The sequence below is a fragment of the Dryobates pubescens genome, chromosome 19 (genome assembly GCF_014839835.1).
Source record: "Dryobates pubescens isolate bDryPub1 chromosome 19, bDryPub1.pri, whole genome shotgun sequence".
NCBI classification, from domain to species: domain Eukaryota; kingdom Metazoa; phylum Chordata; class Aves; order Piciformes; family Picidae; genus Dryobates; species Dryobates pubescens.
In genome coordinates, this window is record NC_071630.1 from 9577214 (window position 1) to 9595728 (window position 18515).

The 18515-nt window shown below is 43.4% G+C and overlaps 1 protein-coding gene across 1 annotated transcript in view; it reads left to right on the forward strand.

The window, feature by feature from the left end:
• Nucleotides 1-665: 665 nt before the first annotated feature.
• The window catches only part of CMIP (c-Maf inducing protein), a 136524-nt gene continuing 118674 nt past the window's right edge, over nt 666-18515 (forward strand). The window contains exon 1 of the mRNA XM_009901142.2: nt 666-1537. Coding sequence (XP_009899444.1) covers nt 1241-1537 — 297 coding nt within the window. The 5' untranslated portion in view covers nt 666-1240. The remainder of the gene's footprint in view (nt 1538-18515) is intronic.

The window sequence follows — 18515 nt, forward strand, 5'->3', positions numbered from 1 at the left end:
AGGTGTTTAAAAGACAGAGATGTGTTCAGCAGCAGACGCTAGAGTTGGACTCGATGATCTTAAAGGTCTTTTCCAAACGGAACGATTCTACGATCAAACTCAAAATTGTCCCTACGGCAGAGGTGGCCCCGGACTCCTGTCAGCGCCGGGGCTCAAAGAAAGGGAGATTTACTGCACTAAACGCCCAGTTTTCCTCATGTTTTCCCCCGCAGTACTGGAGGTTCCCCTCATGGTGGAGGGGGCTTGACGGCAGCCGGGCTGCCCCCGCGGGTGCGCAGGTGTGTGCCTGCGCACCTCCAGCCCTTCCCGGGCCGCGTCGTCCCCCCTTCCCCTTCAGCCTAGGCGAGATGGCCGCCCCTCTGAAGGGCGAGGCTGAAGGGGAACTGGGGGGCGACGCGGCCCCTCTGAGAAGAAGCCAGGAGAGGAATGGCGCAACCCCCGCGCTTCCCGCGCCCCTCTCCGCGGCCGCCGCCGCTGCCCTCAGCAGCTCCACGGCCATTGACGTCACGAACAGGGCGGGCCACATGACCCCATCGGAACCAATCAGTTGCATCCGTAGCCGCTCCGGCGAGAGGCTGTCGGCAGCGCTAGCTCCTCGCCGCCTCCTCCCGCGGCGGCGGCGGTGGCGGCGCGCCTGGACACATACACACACACACACACGCACACACACATACACACACATACACACCCGCACCACACACACACCCGCACCCACGGACGCACACCCGCACCCACATACATGCACACGCGCGCCCGCCGCCGCACGCTCTCGAGCACACGCCCCGGGGGGAAGGAAGGAACCGCGGCCGGACGCCCCGCAGCCCCCGCCGCCGTCAGGAGCCCCCACCACCACCATCACCGGCTTTTGTCTGCCGCCCCCGCCGGGAGCCGACCCTCCGCTCGGCCGGCGTCCGCCCGGGAGCATGGACGAAGCGCTTTGAGAGGGGGACCCGCCGAGGGGGGCGGATTTTGAAGTTTGAATAAGGATTTTTATCGCTTCCCTTTTCCCCTTTTCTCTCCGCTCCGGTGCGGTTCGATCCCTTCCCCCATCTTCTCTCCCAGGTTTTTATTTTATTTTCCTCTTCAACTTTTATGTTTTATTTTTTTTTAAATCCGCCTCGAGAGGCTGGATTTTTTTGTTACCGTTTCTAATTTGATTTGGTTATACCCGTCTCTGCCGCCCGTAGAGACCGGTCTCTCCGGGCAGCGCCATCCCTCCACCCCGACCCGCGGGGCTGCCATGGATCGCACCGGCGGCACCGGTGGGGGCAGCGACCGCAGGCAGACTGAGGAGAGCAAGCCGCTGCTGGGCGAGATGTCTGCTCCCGAGGGGAATAAAATGGGTGCCGCGCCGTGCCGGAGAGCCCTGCTCCACTGCAACGGCATGAGGTACAAGCTGCTGCAGGAGGGGGACATCCAGGTGTGTGTCATCCGGCACCCCCGGACGTTTCTCAGCAAGATCCTCACCTCCAAGTTCCTGCGGCGGTGGGAGCCGCACCACTTGACCCTGGCAGACAACAGCGTCGCCTCGGCCACGGTAAGAGCCCGACCGGGCCCGCCACCATCGCCGCGGGGGGCGGCCAGAGCGTGGCTGCGGCCCCGGCTTCCCCGCCCCGCGGGGCATCGGCAAGAACGGACCCGCCGCCGCTGCGGGGCCGGGGTGGGGGTGATGCGTCTTTGTGCCTGTGGTCGCCGTGCTGCTGGCCCCAGCGGGGTTCCTCTCGAGGGGGTCGATGTGTGAGCGGGTTCTTGGCTTGAGTGCATCTTGGAATGTCTGTGGGCATTTCATTTTCCTTCTTTGTAATGCTGGGAAGATTTAATTTGACCATTCCGGTGTTTTTCTTCGAACAAGTCTGTCTATTATTATTAATAATTATGATAATATGATTGGCAGTATTATTGACATAGATTTTTTTTTCTTATTTTTTAAAGGCCCCCCCTTCTCCCTTCCCCCCCTCTTTTTCCCTCCCTCCTCCCTTCTCAACATGACACAGACATGAGATTGACACACTGAGCCATCTCTATCTGAAACCAAAGCCGGCAAATATCTGCTGGCATGTTGGCCAAGTTAGAGGTGAAGGAGGGGGAGGAGGAAGATGCTTTTAATCGGAGAGTGAAGGCTCCGGGTTTACAGGGTCTTTGCTTTGTTTTAGGCCTGGGTTTGGGGGTTCTGATTTGGCGGTCAGATACCCAGCCCAGACACAGGCGATGCGGTCGTAAAACATGGAGATTCCTTCAGGGTTTTCTTTCTTAATGGAAAATGATGCAAGACAAAAATGCAAGGTGATGATCTCATCAGTACAAGAGCTGTATAATAGATGAATACAGTCTTTAAAATTATAATTTATATTTATACATACAGCTCAAAATTTCATGGCCGGTATTATTTGAACGTTTGTATGGTGCATGCTATGATTACACCCAAATTTTGTCTGATCGCTCACAAAACATGCTTTACAATGATTTTGAAAATCATTCAGTACTTCGACCCTGCCTTTTTTAAAAAAATATATGTAAATGGATCATTTTTCTCAATGGCTTCATTCTGGCCTTCCTATAGGACACTGGTGATGTGAGAGAGTGGATTGGCTTTTGTGTAGATTTCTGTTAATGGTCTATTTCAGTGGCTTTCACCCAGTCTCTGTTGTGCTGGGAGGCTGGATTTTTTCACACTTGGGTACGCAGACACACAGCGTGTGTAAATCTCTCTTCTGTGTCGTGCTTTGCTGTGAAGTATTCAAAGCAGGTTTTCAGTGTGAGCTACTTTAACCTTCAGGTAGGCCAGCTGCCTATTCTCACGGAGCTCTTTTTCTGGGCCACAATGACATCTTTGCTTACCATTTCCACTGGGCTCTTGAGGATGTTTCCAAGGGAATATTTTTCTTTCTTTGGTAGAAGTACTGTGTAAAAGGAGAAGTATGGCTTGGTCGAGCATTGTTGGAGAAAACCCCTGAAAGACATGAGCATAAGGAGTTTTGCCATTCTTCATTTTATTAAGACACCGTCAGGGTAGAGGGGAAGTTGAATAGGAATCCGAGGAGATGAGGCATTTTCCTGGCAATAGCCATAGCTGATGGTTTCTGAGCAGAGGAGAAGGATACCAGTAAGGAGAAGCATGATTATGCTTCAGACATTAATCTCTGCAATGTGGCAATACTGGGCATGAAGTTGTGTTTGTATAGGAGACGTCAAGCTCTTCTTGCTGTCACCGAAGAAACCATCACTGAAACAATGTCTAAAGTCCTGTGGGACGGTGCTTTAATTAATGTTGAGGTGTTCTAATTCCTAATTATTTTCTGTGCATAGGTAGAAGACGCTCAAATGATGTACATACCATTGCAGGCTCCATTTTGTTAGGCAGTGCTCTTCATGCTTGGTCTTGTGCCTTACCATTTTTTGTCCATCACTAACTCACCAAAGAAATATTGCTGTTCACAGATATATCTGTGCTGCATTTTTTTCTAACAGTGCCTTTGGTTTCTAGGGAGTAATTAGGGCACTAGGATAAGATCCATGTTTACTTACTGCCTGAATGTCTAGGTACCTTTAGCAGATATCTTTCAGACATCGGGTCTGTGATACCTAGATTTTACTCTTAACCTTTTCATGTTTTTTTTGAGCTGAAAAGATATGATTTAAGCAAAATATGTGGTAGCTTAGCCCCCACCCCCTGCGGAAGTAGGTTAGAGGCAGAATGCCAAAATCTTCTGAAACTGTAGGTAGATATTTAAATGCAGCTAATTTGGTTTTCAAGAGCTGTAGAGAAATATCCCTATCATCCATTGAAAGTGAGCATTGGGAGCACTCAACAACTTTGATAACAAGGTCATTTTTACACATAGGGCTTTCCACAGGCAGGGTGCTTTATGAGCAGCCAGTAATTAATCTTCACACCATCCCTTTGCAAATCCTCTGGCATGACGAGTTTTACTGCATTCTATGCAACATGAATAAAATAGAACAGGAAAATAACATCACTTTGGTTTTGCATTTGAAAGCAAAAGTCTTAGTGACAGATAAATCCAGATCTGGTAGATCATGTCCCTGAGTACAAGGGTTAAGTTGTTTGTTGATTCTAGGCACTTCATCCTTTTTATTGTCACTTGAGACATTTGAACTGAAGTCTTCTCCCCACAAGCTCTTACTTGTCAATGCCTGGATTGCAGTATAGGAATTAGCATTGCTTTGTGTGTGCATTATCCATCTGCAGGTTTTCCACGAGTAGACACTGTATGTGCCCACTTTGAAGTCTGAATAATAAGATCCTACCCACGTGTGTGTTTGTAAGAGGTAGCCACTGCTGTTGTTTGATTAGGCAGTTGCATGCTTTGTGCTGACAAGATAGTGTCCCAAAGCAGAGCATTATGCAGCAGTGCAATGGAATGAGTGTTAGGCCGTCTTACTTCAGCAAAATGTGGGGAGAAAAAAAGTGTTCTCTACAAAGTGCTTTTTCTGACATGAGCATGTGATTTTTTTCTTTTCTTCAATTAAAATAAGTCTGTGTTGGTAATAATAATTAAAAATTGTATTCTGAATTAATATATGCACTCAGTTAACAAATGGAAAGATATTAGCTGGTGGAGTGGAGAGTCCCATCACTGTTGGTGTTGGGACTTTATCTGATTTACCTGTTGTTTCCATTGTTTGTTTCATGTGTCTCAAAGAATGGGTTAAAGACAGCACAGTTTCACTCCTGTCTTGTCCAGGCTTTCATTCTGGTTAATTTTTTTGTTGGTGAAAAAATAAATACTGATATGTAAGGTGGTGTGGGTTTGGTGTGGTTTTTTTTTTTTAAATGTAAATACTAAGGTCCCAGTAGGAAATTTTGAAACTTAGAAACATTGTTTGCCAGACAACAGCTTGCCTGGGGATGAATCTAACTTTCTCCCCCATGGGAGGAACAGTGTTTATTTTATAAATGCCTACCCAACTCAAGTGTAGTGCCCTTAATAATTTTTTTTTGTTTCCAGTGAGATCTGTCCTTGCACAGCTTGAAGGGCAGTGATAGTAAAAACAAAGAAATGAAATCCAATTTACTATTCCTTACTATTACTTTTTTGTGTGTGTGCTTGAAGAATAACCCTCTGTCTTTAGCAGAAATGGTGAAATTTAATTTTCAATAGTTTCAAAGGTAGCCATCATAACTGAACTACTTCTGTGTCTTTAATATTCTTCCGCCTTGTCCCTTTTATGTCTCTCCCCAACTCTTTGATTCTTTTTCTTGTACCAGTTGGGAGGAGATGTTTAGGACAATGAGTCTTAACAGTAAAGGTTGTGATACACATGCATGTGCAACAGAACAGGAAAGAATAATAAAGAAGTGATTCCTTTTCACTGACTGGTGATGATCGCTCTAATTCCCATCTGGGAAGATAAGACCTAATTGAAACTGTGAAGTTACTCAGTAATATCCCTCAAGGAGATGGAAACTTTGACTTTTCATGTACATTCCACATTTCTTGGTTTTGCCATCACAGGTGAGTGTGATATAGTGTTACATACAAAGCCTGTGACAATCCTGAAGAGATTTGGGTGTCTTTGTGTGAGGACAATAGTTTATTGACAAGCTAGCTAATCAGAAATATATTTGAAAGAAGAATATAAGTGGATTAGGGAACTGCATTTATATTTCCTTCTAGAGACAAGAGCACATATCAATTAATATTAAATGAGGCAGGGCAGGATGATCTGTTTCAAATAGAAGTGGAGTAGAAAATTGTCTTCTGATTGTTTCTTAAAATACAACGATTCAGCCACTGCATGTGTTTCAGCATGCTATGATATGTCTTTCCTTCCTTCTTTTGGTAAAGATAGAGCAAAAATTCCTATCGAGCTGGACTCATTGTTTACTTCAGCACAGGTTCCCATTAGTTAGAAAAACACATTTAAAAAAATTAAGTTTCCCTTGAAAAACAATTAGCTCAAGTGGGAAGTATTATGCAGAGCTCAGAAGTTTCAAAACAAACTTACAAGAAGAAATTTTTTTTTAAAGCTTTCCTGGAAAAGGAAGATTGTGGCATTATCCAAATTCCAAACTGGATGATTATGAATTTGCTATAATAACAGTAGTAATGAGGATAGTAAAGTAAATCGTGTTTGGTAAACAAAGAACTGTCTTTAAGTCCCATGCTATTGATGGGGCTCTGTGAATGTGACCTAAAACTCGCTTGATGAGCCTGTCACTGTTATATGGATAGATACATTTGAACACAGAAATAACAAAGCAATTTGAGACCATAGTTTAAAATACATTGTAACAATGCAATGATTACATTGCTGTTTACATTCACCATTTCTCAGTTGCTTATCATTGATGATTGTTTTCATTTGCCAAAATGTGGTACCTATGGGGTTTGGGTGTACATGTTTTAGCTGATTCTGAGTTACCCCGTTGCTACCTATCAGATATTTTCTGCAGGCACATCAAAAGTAGCATTGGATCTCATAATCTGCATGCAACCCATGGTAATTTAGAATTCTCTGCAAACTGAGAACAAATCACTCCATGTTATCTGTGCTGGTGAAATGGAGATTCTGTTTCAGAACTGACAAAGGGATGTTCCTGCATTAACAAAACCCTTTTTTTCCCCTGAGGACTTAATGAAGATTTACTGAAGTGTTACTCTGTTGTGGCAAAACTTATTTTATTGTATATTAGTTAGTAGCTCAGTGTAAAAAAAGCCCTAAAATGCTGTTTATTTAAATTTGTTCAATGCCTAGCAAACATATCTTAGACTACATAGTTCCTGATGTGCTTAAAAAGCATATTTATAAGTCAGTAGTGTTAAGGTATGTGTTTATATGTCACAGAGCTTATTTTAAAATATGAAAAGAGAAGCTATATTCATTGATAGAGTGAGAGCTCTTAAGGCTGTGTTAACACCCAGCCAGTAAATTTTACATGTTTGGGAGCCTAAATAAAAAGGATACTCAGAAATACTTCTGCCTCATTTTTCATTTTGGCTGGGGAGTAAAGATGTGGTGCTAGCCACTACCTGGTGATAATAGTCCCCCTGAGGACGCTTGTAAATTGCCTCCAGTCCTCAGCAGGGATTGGATTCTGCATCAGAGCAGGGACTAGAGCAGCTCAGTATCACTCATGGGGCTGAGCCTGCATGGAGCAGTGAGATCATCTCTCTCTCCTTTTTTTTTTTTTCTTTCTTTGTAGTGGAGTATTTTAACTAGTGATGGGAAGAATCTACTAGATCAGTCAGAGTTGGTGTGTGGACCTTCTAGGAAAGGATATACTGCTCAGAGATGTTGGGGATGGCCTGTATTTGGAAGTATTCAAGGTCAGACTAGAGGGGACTTTAAGCAGCCTGATCTAGTGAATGGTGTCCCTGCTTATGGCCAGGCAGTTGGACTAGATGATCCTTAAAGGTCTCTTCCAATGCAAAGCATTTCACAAGTCTGTGATTCTGTGAAAGACAAAAAGGACATGTAGTTTTTCAGAGGTGAAAGGCTAGGTTGAGAGTCTTCTCTGCATCAGTCTTCCAACGTGCAGCTTAGGTTTATGTTGTTAGCAGGAGTTGGGAAACAGAGACTGAAGCCTTGGTCCCACCAAATTTGTTGACAGAACTGTTCACACCAAGGAATTTTTGGAGGAAGAGTGTGGTAGGTTTTGTACATAGGGAGGTGCATATAATTTACTCTTACTTTTGCAGTTCCTAAATAACAGGTGGGGTTTAATCTGATACATGAAAAGGCTTCTCTCATTTCCTTCTACATTACTAAGTGTGGCTGGTCTAATGGGGTTTTACTCATCTCCCCACATAGGATTTATGGAAGAAGAAACCTACCTCAAATAGTTCAAGCCTTTTGGAGTCTTTAGAAGTAATTAGATTGTGGGTTGCATGGGTAGATTGTGGCTTGTTTATTAGTGTTTTGAGCAATGTTAGTTGCATCAGTTTTGTTCTGTGTCTACATGTGTTTATAGATATGTAGTACTTAATTCCATAAACAGTCCTGTGTTTGAAGATGATTGATACTTCAGCATGTATGATCCATACAGAGTGCTTGTGCAGGTATGTGCACTCACTCAGATCCCTTTTCACACAGTCTGATGCGGCAGTGTTGTCGGCAATAATCCTGTCTTGGGCAGTCCCAGCCTTTGCCATTCATTTCTGCCTCTGTGCCAACCTGTCTTTTGTATGCACTTAACAGTTAACAGGTTGAGAATATCTCTGTGCACTGGCTGTGGAAGGCTTTGTCTCTTTGTACCTTTTGCAGATTTATTGTCTTCTAACTGGATCAGGGAACTGATCTGTTTCAGTGCATAGTCCAGCAGACTGTTGAGGAAGAAGAGAGAGGGAAACATGGTAGGCTGGAATTGCTGCCAAAACCAATGTATTCTTCAATCATTGCATATATTTTTCCTGTTTTGCACAGTATTTAAGAATGCAGGGGCAACCAGGAAAGGGAAAAAACAATTGAAAAGCATACATTATAACTGAGCATGTCAGTGGTGAGTGAAGTTTTAGCTCTTGTGATTATGGAGGAAAACACAAAGTCAGAAACAGATACTGAATTGAAAGACCTTCACTTCATAGGCTTAACAGTTAGGAGACTTTAACAATGCTCCCTAGGTTTTGGAGGAGGGGGGGTCTTGTTTTAGGGACATTTGATGTTAGCAGTACTGACATTTCCAGTACTTAAAGTGGTTTCTTGACTTTGCCTCCTGGGCTATCCCATGACTGATGGGACAGTGCCAGTGGAGTGAGAAATAGAGATGCAGGTAACATGCATCTACTTAAATCAGTGTCTTCAGTATGGTTTTAGGTAATTTAAAGTATTTCACCTTTTTTTTTTTTAATTTGGGGAAACTTTGAAGAAAAGGCATCTGTTTTTTCTGGATTTGAGAGTGTCTACTAGATATGTGCTGTTACTTAATTGAGCTTAAGAAACTCGTCAAGTTGCAGTGACTAAAATCTGAACTGGAAGTACACTCAGTCACGTACATTCTTGGTCTGGCTCCGTTGAAACCAGTAGGGTAATTTGAGGAGAGGGATTATCATTCATTGCCTGTACCGTGAATGGCAGGATGTGCTGTTCAGAATGCCAGGAAGGTTCAGCGAAAGATCACCGTGCAGCTTTCAGGTTGGCTTCTGGCTGGGAGGGATGGCTGACGCTACTGTTAGGCTTGTACAGCTCTCCACAAAAGAGAGCCTCACTGTGGGTTTGTTTTTTTTTGGGGGGGGTTGGCAGTTCTCAAGTCATTGAGCAGCCTGAACTAGGAGGACCGAGTAGCTCTTTTACGAGCAAGAGGCTTGCTGGAAAAGTCCCCATTAGGCAGAAGCAGTTTGCTATTTTGCTAATGTGTAGACAGTGCTGTCCTGCTGGAAAGTTAGTTTGTGACGTTACTTTCTTCTGTGTGGAAAACTGGGTCTGAGGATGGAGAAAGTAATGAGGTCCAGGGATACTTAAAGTGAGGCTTGACAGGGCTCTGGGCAACCTGGTGTAGTTGAGGTTGCCCCTGCTTACTGCAGAGGGGGTTGGACTAGCTGACCTCTGGATGTCCCTTACAACCCAGACCATTCTGTGATTCTGTGAGTACTCGCTACAGTTTGAAAGCCCTGGCAAGGACAGCAATGAACACCTTCAAGACAGTACAGACCATGGGACCAAGTGTTTCCTCTGCACCTTCTTGTCCTGCAAAGCTGGGGAAAATGTGTGCAATTTGCTGCAGTGTGTTAATGTTTAATTATTTGGTGGAGCCCTGGTGGATCAGCAGATGAAGCTACTGACCGAGCAGGGTTTTTTGGTGTTTGCTTTTTGTTCACTTTTTGTTTCCATTTGCATGTCTGTAGATGAAAAGTCAAGGTACCGTGGGAGGACTGTGAGGGGACATCAGTGATAGAGGGAAGGGTGATGGGGCTTGCTGGGCATTCCTGGGCCAGGTTACACAGGGGTGCATGTCCTTCTCATTCAGGACTCCCAGAAAGGTCCTGCCAGCTGCCTCTGTTGCACCACAGGACATGTGCTATCTCCCCTCTGCCTTTCTTCCCCAGATAGTAAAGTTTTGTTAGGAAAAAATGTTGCTTGCTGCAAATTGATGTCTCTCTCATTCAGTCTTGAAATTTGCTCAAGTATTGCTGTGATTTTGATCCAGGCTGAAGCTTGCATGAGGCTGAATCCTTTGCAGGGGCAGCTGCACCCAATTTCTTGGAGGAGGTGTAGGAAGATGGAGCTGCTGCTTCTGCTATTGTCTGCTAGATAATCACACCTGTAGCCATTTTCACTCTGTAGGCAATGAGAGTGTGAGATTTTAAATGGGATAAGCCTCGTCATGGGCTCTTGACATGTCTCTTCAAATACATAGAACACATAGAATAAACCAGGTTGGAAGAGACCTTCAAGATCATCGCGTCCAACCCATCAACCAATCCAACCCACCTAATCAACTAAACCATGGCACCTCCTCAGAATTACCGCTTGTTTTGGGGTAAGAGCTCTTGCACCTTTTACAGTACCTTGCTGCTTCACTAAAGTTCTTGTTCCTGTGACTGGGAGGTTGCATGATTTTCTCCTTGGATGAAAAATTTGAAAGGAAAAACTGCTTTCACTCTCATTGAGGAGAAGAGGAATAACCAGGGCTTCAGAAAAGATGAGTAAAAGCCTGAATATGCAACGGCTCTCAAACTCATCTCTATTTTTGTGATATTAAGAGCATGGATGTTGAATGCTTGGAATGACCACTAAAGGGCTTTTGCTTCTTGGATTTTCAGGGCTTAAAGAAAAGCTGAATAAAAGAAAATCTTTTTCTTATTTTAAAAACATGTGAAACTCAAACCACACAGAAAGGGATTTAGGTTTTGTTATTTTTTTTTATGAGAATGCCACAGGTGGTACAGTAAATGTTGCCTGAAGAAAGCTGAGATTAAGCCAAATAAAGATGATTTTTTTTTTTTTTAAAGGCTTAATTATATCCCCAAATATAATTATTTTGTAGCTTTACTTTGTATAGTATTTTTCTTGGGCATAAAGATAAACTGTTTGCAATCGATACTAGAAAATACTTTTTTTTCCCCCCCTTGGAAATAAGTTGTACGTATTATTGAAGTGTAGAGTTGTCTGTGCACATTTAATGGATGAGATTTCTGGTGATGATAGCCCAAAGATAAGGTGAGGATTTTGTAAACCACAAAAATCCCCTCATTCTTTATTTGTGTGTAGATAGCTAACATGTAACTGAACAAAACAAACAAGAAAATGAGGCAATTGCATGTGCAGGCAGGCAGTATGGATGATTTTAAATGAAGACTCCTCTTTTCCCCTTAAACTTCCTGAAGATACCCATGTTGTGTTCCCAACAGGATGCTTCAGACAGTATGGAGCAGGCATTCCTCAATGGTAAAGCTGTGGTGTTGCTATTTTTCACATGGCAGTGGCCCTTTCTTCCCAGTCTTTGCCTGCTTTGGCTATGTGAATATAAGCTTTTGGGACTGGAAGGTGTCTCTTACCCTGTCTGGTTGCTGCTGTAATGGGGTTCTGTTGTATCATGGAGTTTTTGTTTGCTGCTGTGATACAATTAGTGTCTGTTATGAGCGAGCTACCTTTTTACTCTGTCTGTGAAAGCACCTAAAATAAGACTGAATGATTTTGCTACCCATTTTCAGGGATGGGCATTATTAATAGTAAAGTAGAAACTGCTTAAAAAAAAGAAGAGTTTTCTGAAACGTGCTGAGCAGAGTCCAACTTGTTAATCAAAATGCTAAGGGTGTGTATGTTCTTTCCATAAATACCAATGTCCGTTTGACCTTTTGTGAACAACAAAAAAGAGGGATTATTTTTGGCCTTTGAAACAAATCAGAAAAGGCAATTCTTGGATGACATCATAATTACTTCTTTCTCCAAGTCTTAGGTTTTCAACTTCACTGCACTTCAGCTGTCTCAAAGCGCTTTATGGTCTGTGCTTTTACAGGTGGGGAAAACAAAAGGACAAATAAATGTCTGTCAGACTTCTCAGATGTGTCTGCTACTGTTGGTTCATGCTTAATTTGCAGTTCCTTCTTAGTTGGCGTATGCATCTGTGGATCACTCTGGAGTGTCTTAGGTTGGACACCAAGAATCAGTAGTGTGTTGTGCCATGCCCTAATGTTCACCATAAATCACCCGTAGGAGTTGGAGCAGAAGTGAAGACCATGTCTTCCCTCCTGGTTTTGAGGGATGTTCCTTTTCTTAATGGTTGTAAATCTCATTAGAAATCAGTGGAAGTGTGGGAGAATGACTGACAGCAGAACGTGGCCCAGGGTGCCATGCTCTTCTTACAACCCTTCAATCTTCCTGTAAAGACAGTATCTGTCAGGGAAGCAGGTGCCAATCAGTTCAAGTCTCTTGCTTTCTGTGTCGTGCATGCTTTGTGTGTTCTAATAGTCACTTCTGACAACCTACCACTTTGCTTTTGCTTTAGAGGCTGTTAAGACTGAATTCAGAGTAGAGAGTAAGTCAGAGAAGCCTTGACTGCACTGAAATTTTCAGGATGAGAGTGAACCTGAAAAATAACTGTAGAAGCAGCCTGTCGCAATCCATGTTTGAAAAAAAGATTGGCAGTTTTCTCTCCCTTCTCATACCTTTACAATATAAACCTTTTGATGATGAGCTCTAAAATTTAGGAATCACTTGAGAAGAACACGATTGCAGAGGCATCTCGAGACACCACAATGCAAACTGTAAGGTGGCAAGGAACTGAACGTAGAAAGTTACTACGAGCCATTGGTGTAAGCTGATGCAAGTCTGCAGATGTTTTCTTTCTTTCTTTTTTTTTTTCTTGGTAGCTGTGCAGTTATTCTAGTTGGGGCTCCGAGTGTCAAGTTGTTCCTGGCAGCTTGAGAAGGTAGCTGCACAACGAGAGATTTCTTTGTCCTGGCTGTTACGTTGCCAGGCAGAGCATTGGATGTCAGTGATGGAGAGTTGTGAGTGCCTTGGATGCTCTGGCTCCACAGTGCTCTGACTTGAGCTGTGGTGTTCTGTCGTCTGAACAATTTGCCTAGTCTCTTGGCCCTGAGAAAGAAAGTGAGAGGAGGGGACCACAACTGCAGAAGGCCTACGAATCTTTGTAGAACATTCGTAGCAGAGGTTTCCATCTACTTCAGTGGACTGTTGAATGAGATCCATTTGTGTCCTTGGCTTGCTGCTCAGTAGTGAAATGCCCTTTGTTTACCTGTGGATTCCTTGTGGGAGGTGAATCATGTTCAGTGAAGCAGTCATGTTCCTTGTCCAACAGTAACATAGAACAGAGAGGTTTATTTGATGTCTGGAGAAAGAGAAAACACCATGTTACAGATGTTGCTCAGTCAGTGTTTAAACCAGAAGAAAATCTATGCAATTGTTGTAAACTTCTATCTTAAGTCAATAGGTTAGAGTAGCATTATCTTGGAATTGGAAAAGGAGCTTCAGCTTCTCTTTCCAGTACAGGAATACTGGTACTTCTTCAGCTATTCCTTAGGAAAAGAATAGCAACTCCAGCTTTTACATGGGTTAGTTTTTTATTAAATGAAGCCAATTTTCTTTCCTGGCATATGGAAGTGAGGAGTGTTGATGAAAGATAACATGCAAGTGCAAATTATTAGTCATTACTTTGTTTAGTTTTTCTTTCAACTCTGTGGTTCTTTCAGATCCTTTTGGATCCTTCAGTGTGTGTTGTGTTTTTTTGCCCCCCCTCCTCTCCCTACTGCTATTGTGGTGATTTTTGAGGAAAGTTTTAAAATTCTTAACTAAAAAGTTGCTTGATATCCAGAGGCACAAAACAGGCTCTTCTTCCTCTCCTAAACAGTAAGCAGCTTGAATGGAGTCCTGTCACTGCAAATCCCATCTACTTAGCAACCAAATAATGTGGACATAGCACAAGTTTTATGATTTCTTCTGGCACAGCACTTTGTTGCTGAAGGTGAAGTACAGGCACAGTCAGCATGTCTCATCTGAATGAAAGCATGTTTTTAAGGTTAGATAATTCATCTTTTGTGATTGCTGTCAATGAAACAGGGAATAAAGCTGGAGAACCTTGAAATGAAATGAAATATGCAGGACCAGACATGAAGGTATTGAATATTGACATATCCCATCTAGATAGCCACTTGCCTTTGGAACCCAGCATTTGCTTGAAGACTGTAATGTCCTCTTGCTCTTGTGTTCATGGTGGAAAGAAATATTGGCATTGTGAAATATTGCTGATGGCTTATCTTCTAACCACTAGATTATGCTTCTTTTGGTGATACGCCACTACTTCCCTTGAATCCCCTCTGGTTTTTTTTAAGTTACTTCAGATGTCCCCCAGTGACTTGGGTTGACTCACATACTGTAAATATGGTGAAATCAAATCTGTTGAGGGAGTTGACCATGCATAAAGCTGCTTCCTCATGGAGACAGACAACATGGGAAGGTTGTGAGCCCTCTTTGTGGTGCTTGTCCACATCTAGGACCAAACCTCTGGTGCTTTAAACCCATGCACTGGAGTGTAGGTTTGCTGTTTTTAAACCTGAGGTGAGTAGAGATTGAGGCAGTGCTAACTATATGCCTTACCCAAGCAGCCTGTGCCCAGCCTAAGTGGACTTGAAGAGGAAGGGAAGGAAAGGAGGTAATGATATGAAAAAAATAACCAAAACACCTTAAAGTTACAGAAAAGGGAAGTCTCAGAGTTGCAGACTGCAGTGTACTTGCAGACTGCAGTGTACTTGTGAGCTTTTTGAGTCATCTTGAAGGGATGTAGTCCACAGTGCAGCTTCTTTGTAAGAGGTGAAGATGGCCTTCTGGGGTGGCCCACAGTGTGTGAGACCTGTGCTGTTATATCTTCCCTTTGGAATGCAGTTTAAAAATAATGGAAATACTTAGATTTAGTGGATTGTGTGTTTCCTAATGTCTCTTCACTTATCATACCCACTTCAGTTGAGATACAGATACAGTGCTGTGTTACATTATCTAGCTTTAGCATCAAGAGTTTGGGAGGTTGTGTCTCTTCTTGCATTTTCTTAGGAGAAAGAGGAGAAAACAACCTATGCTGTGCATCTTCTTGTCTGTACAGTCTGTACATGGAGATCTTTTGAGGGCTGCTGTCTTGACTCTTGTGTCTGATCTAAGACTCTTGCTGTGCTTGGATTTCACATTGCCCGTTTGTTTTTTTCTCTTGCATTTATAAGAAAAGCTTGTACAAACAATGCTCTGCTCTTTCTAAATGCTGTGAAGCTTTCCCCTTTGCTTCCTGTTTTTGTAGCATGTTTGTGAGAAGACCTTCTCTTCTTTGCACTGGAGTTAGCATTAATCTAAGTGCGTTCAGCATTAACTACTGTGTCTTCCAGCACACAGGGACCAGAGTTTCTGTTCAGCAAGCGTTATTACTCTTTATTTATGGTAAGACTGGAGTGAAAGATTTGTGCTTGTAGAACTGAAAGCATAGGCAGTGTTAAATTATGCAGTCATGAGCTTGTTATTTCCCTTCCCCCCAACTATGCAAGCCAGTTAGTAACCTAGTGATCTATACATAAAGCTTTAATTGGATATATGCCCAGAGTGCAGATTAATATGGAAAAGCTATAAAGACATGGGTTCACAAACTTTATTTGACCACACGAGGACCGTCTGCGTGATCCCATGTGGAATGTGTGAGGGATTCACAAAACAAAGAAATGCCTTCATGTATTGGACACATCTGCATGTAAACCACAGGATATAGAGGTGATGGCTCTGTGTTCAATTCAGTAGGCTGTTGACTAACTAGAACTTCCTCAGCCTAGTATTGACCTCATGTTTCTTAGGAGTGCTTTAGGTGGGGCAGAGGTGGATCTGTGGCCTCTGTAATTTACCCAACTATAGAAGTTTTAGTTTTGAAATTGTTGAAGTTTTCTTTATATGATTGGATATAATCTTGGCTGCCTTTGGAGGTAAGGGGAGGGGGCCAAAACTCTCTGTAGTGAAATGAAAACAAGCAGATGTCTTGACTGCAGCTGGCTAGAGATGAATCATTTCATACAAACTTGCCTGGAGAACATGATCTTATGCCTCTATAAACCTATACTCAGGGAGAAGGGAGAATCCCCATTAGTCAATGACACCCTCCTGGCCTAAAATTCCAGTGTTTCTAGTTTGAAGATCACACGGAGCACGTACAGACTACTAGCTGAATTCAGCAAAGGCTTTCTCAAGTTTGAAAACACTTGTAACACAGATTTTTGTGTCTCTTCTGGGAAATGTATTTCTAAATGAAAATTACACTATCCCTAAATGTGTAAAAACAGCCACAGTCACACTAAATCAGTTTAATAATGGTGGCTTAGGAGAGCTCTGTTGCAGGTGTAGTTGACCTTCCTGACCTTTCAGATGATGGGGGGCATAAGGCATATCACCTAACTCAAAACTTCTTACCCCTCAACTCTTCTTACCCCTTCTGCGTCACTATGACTTTCTGGAAAGGTCTGACATGTTCACAAATAAGAGGGGTGGCCCTGTATCTCGCTGTGGAAGGTGCTTGGTCAGTCATCTGGGTCTCAAAGTAAGCTACTGGTGTTGGCTTCTTCAGTTTTGCTGTCTTATTTGTCCCTGCAGCTTAGGGCCCTATGCCCAGATGGCTTTGCAGTGAATTTGTAATGTGGAGATGTGCTGATTGCAAGCAGCAGTTAAGGGTATCTTGGTACTGGTTTTAGTTCTTTGGTTGTTCCCTGAAGATAGTGGGATGGAAATGTTATCTCCTGTAGCATGAGCTCTAATCAGCATGAATAGTGGAGAGCTTATGGTAACCATGCTCAAAACACTTGCAGAAAATAAGGTAAGCCTGATTGAAGTTTTGTGCAAGTACTTTCAGTATTTGATTCCAACCATTTGCCTGACTAACGAAGACAGGGAAGAGTCCTTAGCTCTCTGCCTACAGCAAGAGTATGGGAATTGAAGTGACTCATTCTCAGGGACATGGCAGTGGGAATGAGGCACTGCTGTGGTTGCAGATAATTCCCTGGAAATCTTTGTTGTGCAGAGTGCATTAATTGAAGAGATTCATGAGCTGCTTGAAGTCACATCACTTCATTTCCTCTTCAGAGAACTGGAAGTCTAATCCATAGAGGAAAAAAACCCAAGAGCTCTCTGGTGGTGAGTAAACCTTAACCTTTGTGAAAAGAGGTGGTGTCTGTTGCCCACCATGTTGTCCTGTGTTGAACCTGTTGCCATGTAGCTTGAATGTTTCCATGGCATCTTATCAGCTGTGGGGACAGAGACAGCAGTGTAAGCATGTGCATTTCTGAGCATACAGAAGTGAGCAGTGGAGACAAGGAGGGAACTGTTCGCTGCCGCTTTCTTCAGTGGAACAGCAGAAGGATGGGTGCTTCCTGTTTGTCACCGATCACCATCTGCAGCGATTGCTCCAGCCTCAGAAGAAGTGGCATATCTTCATATTTAAGAGAGAGGATGTGGCATTGGATACCCCTGCAGAGAGCTGGAAGTACAGTGTGCTGCTGTGTGGCTTTCACTGGTTCCGGAGCGGATGGGAGCGTGCCTGTCTGTGGGGAACGTGCTCCCGCAGATAGTAGTGTGTTCCTCGTACGCACATCAGATGCGTGGTGTAGGCAGCAGAAAATAAACAGCGCAGCCCACCCTTCACAGATTTAAACTGGAGAAGGGAATGTGCTGCACTTACACCATGTGGGATACCTAATGTTTCAGAATCGGTTGTACCCTAATTCTGGTTTTCCCCAAGTGCCTGCATTTCTGTCTTGCTCACTGCAGGTCCAGGTGAGAGATGGTACAGAATGAGTCCCATGGCGTTTGCCATAGCTTATTACATGGCCTCTTAAGACCCTGCTTCAGCCTGTGTTTTTGTCCCTCTATTAGTTTTATGCACAGAAAAACACAGTTTAACCCTTTAATAGTTAAGTGCATTTTAATTTTTTTTGTGTTAGCAAGTTTGTTTACTTGAAATTAGTCCAAGCCAAGATTCCTGCACCTTGATTGAATTTCTAAGCATTTTGGAAGGTGATTGTATCTTACGGCTTCTGATTTGATCCTTGACTGAGGAGAGCTGGTCAGTGAGGTGAGATGAGATGCCCTTTCCTGTGGCTTTCTGTGCCACTGCTGTCCTGTGACTTTTGGGGGAATCAAGGGGACCTTAAGGCTGGACTTGAACATCTTTTGTCTGTCTAGCATCTGATTCCACCAGAAGGTCACAGTGGTTTCAGTTGCCCAACTCAAGCTTACATCTGCCACAAACAGCTGCAGTGTGCTAGCTATGCTCTTCATGGCAAGCTGGTGAAGTATTAAGAAGTACCTTTTAGATCCACTAATAATGCGCGTTTTCCTTCATCTATGCCGTTGGGAACGTTTCAGTGTTTTGCCTGGCAGTGTATCGCTGCTCTGAATCGTGTGTGGAAAAATGTCTGAAGCAAATTAAACAGAATGAGTTGTGAGTAAAAGATCAAGTCAAAACACTGTCGAGTTTGAAGTCATTGAGTTGATGGGTGCAGTGCATCTGTGACTGGGAAACCTTTAGTGATGCCAGGGGAAAAAATTGACCGTGGCAGACAAAGTTGCACTTGAGGTTT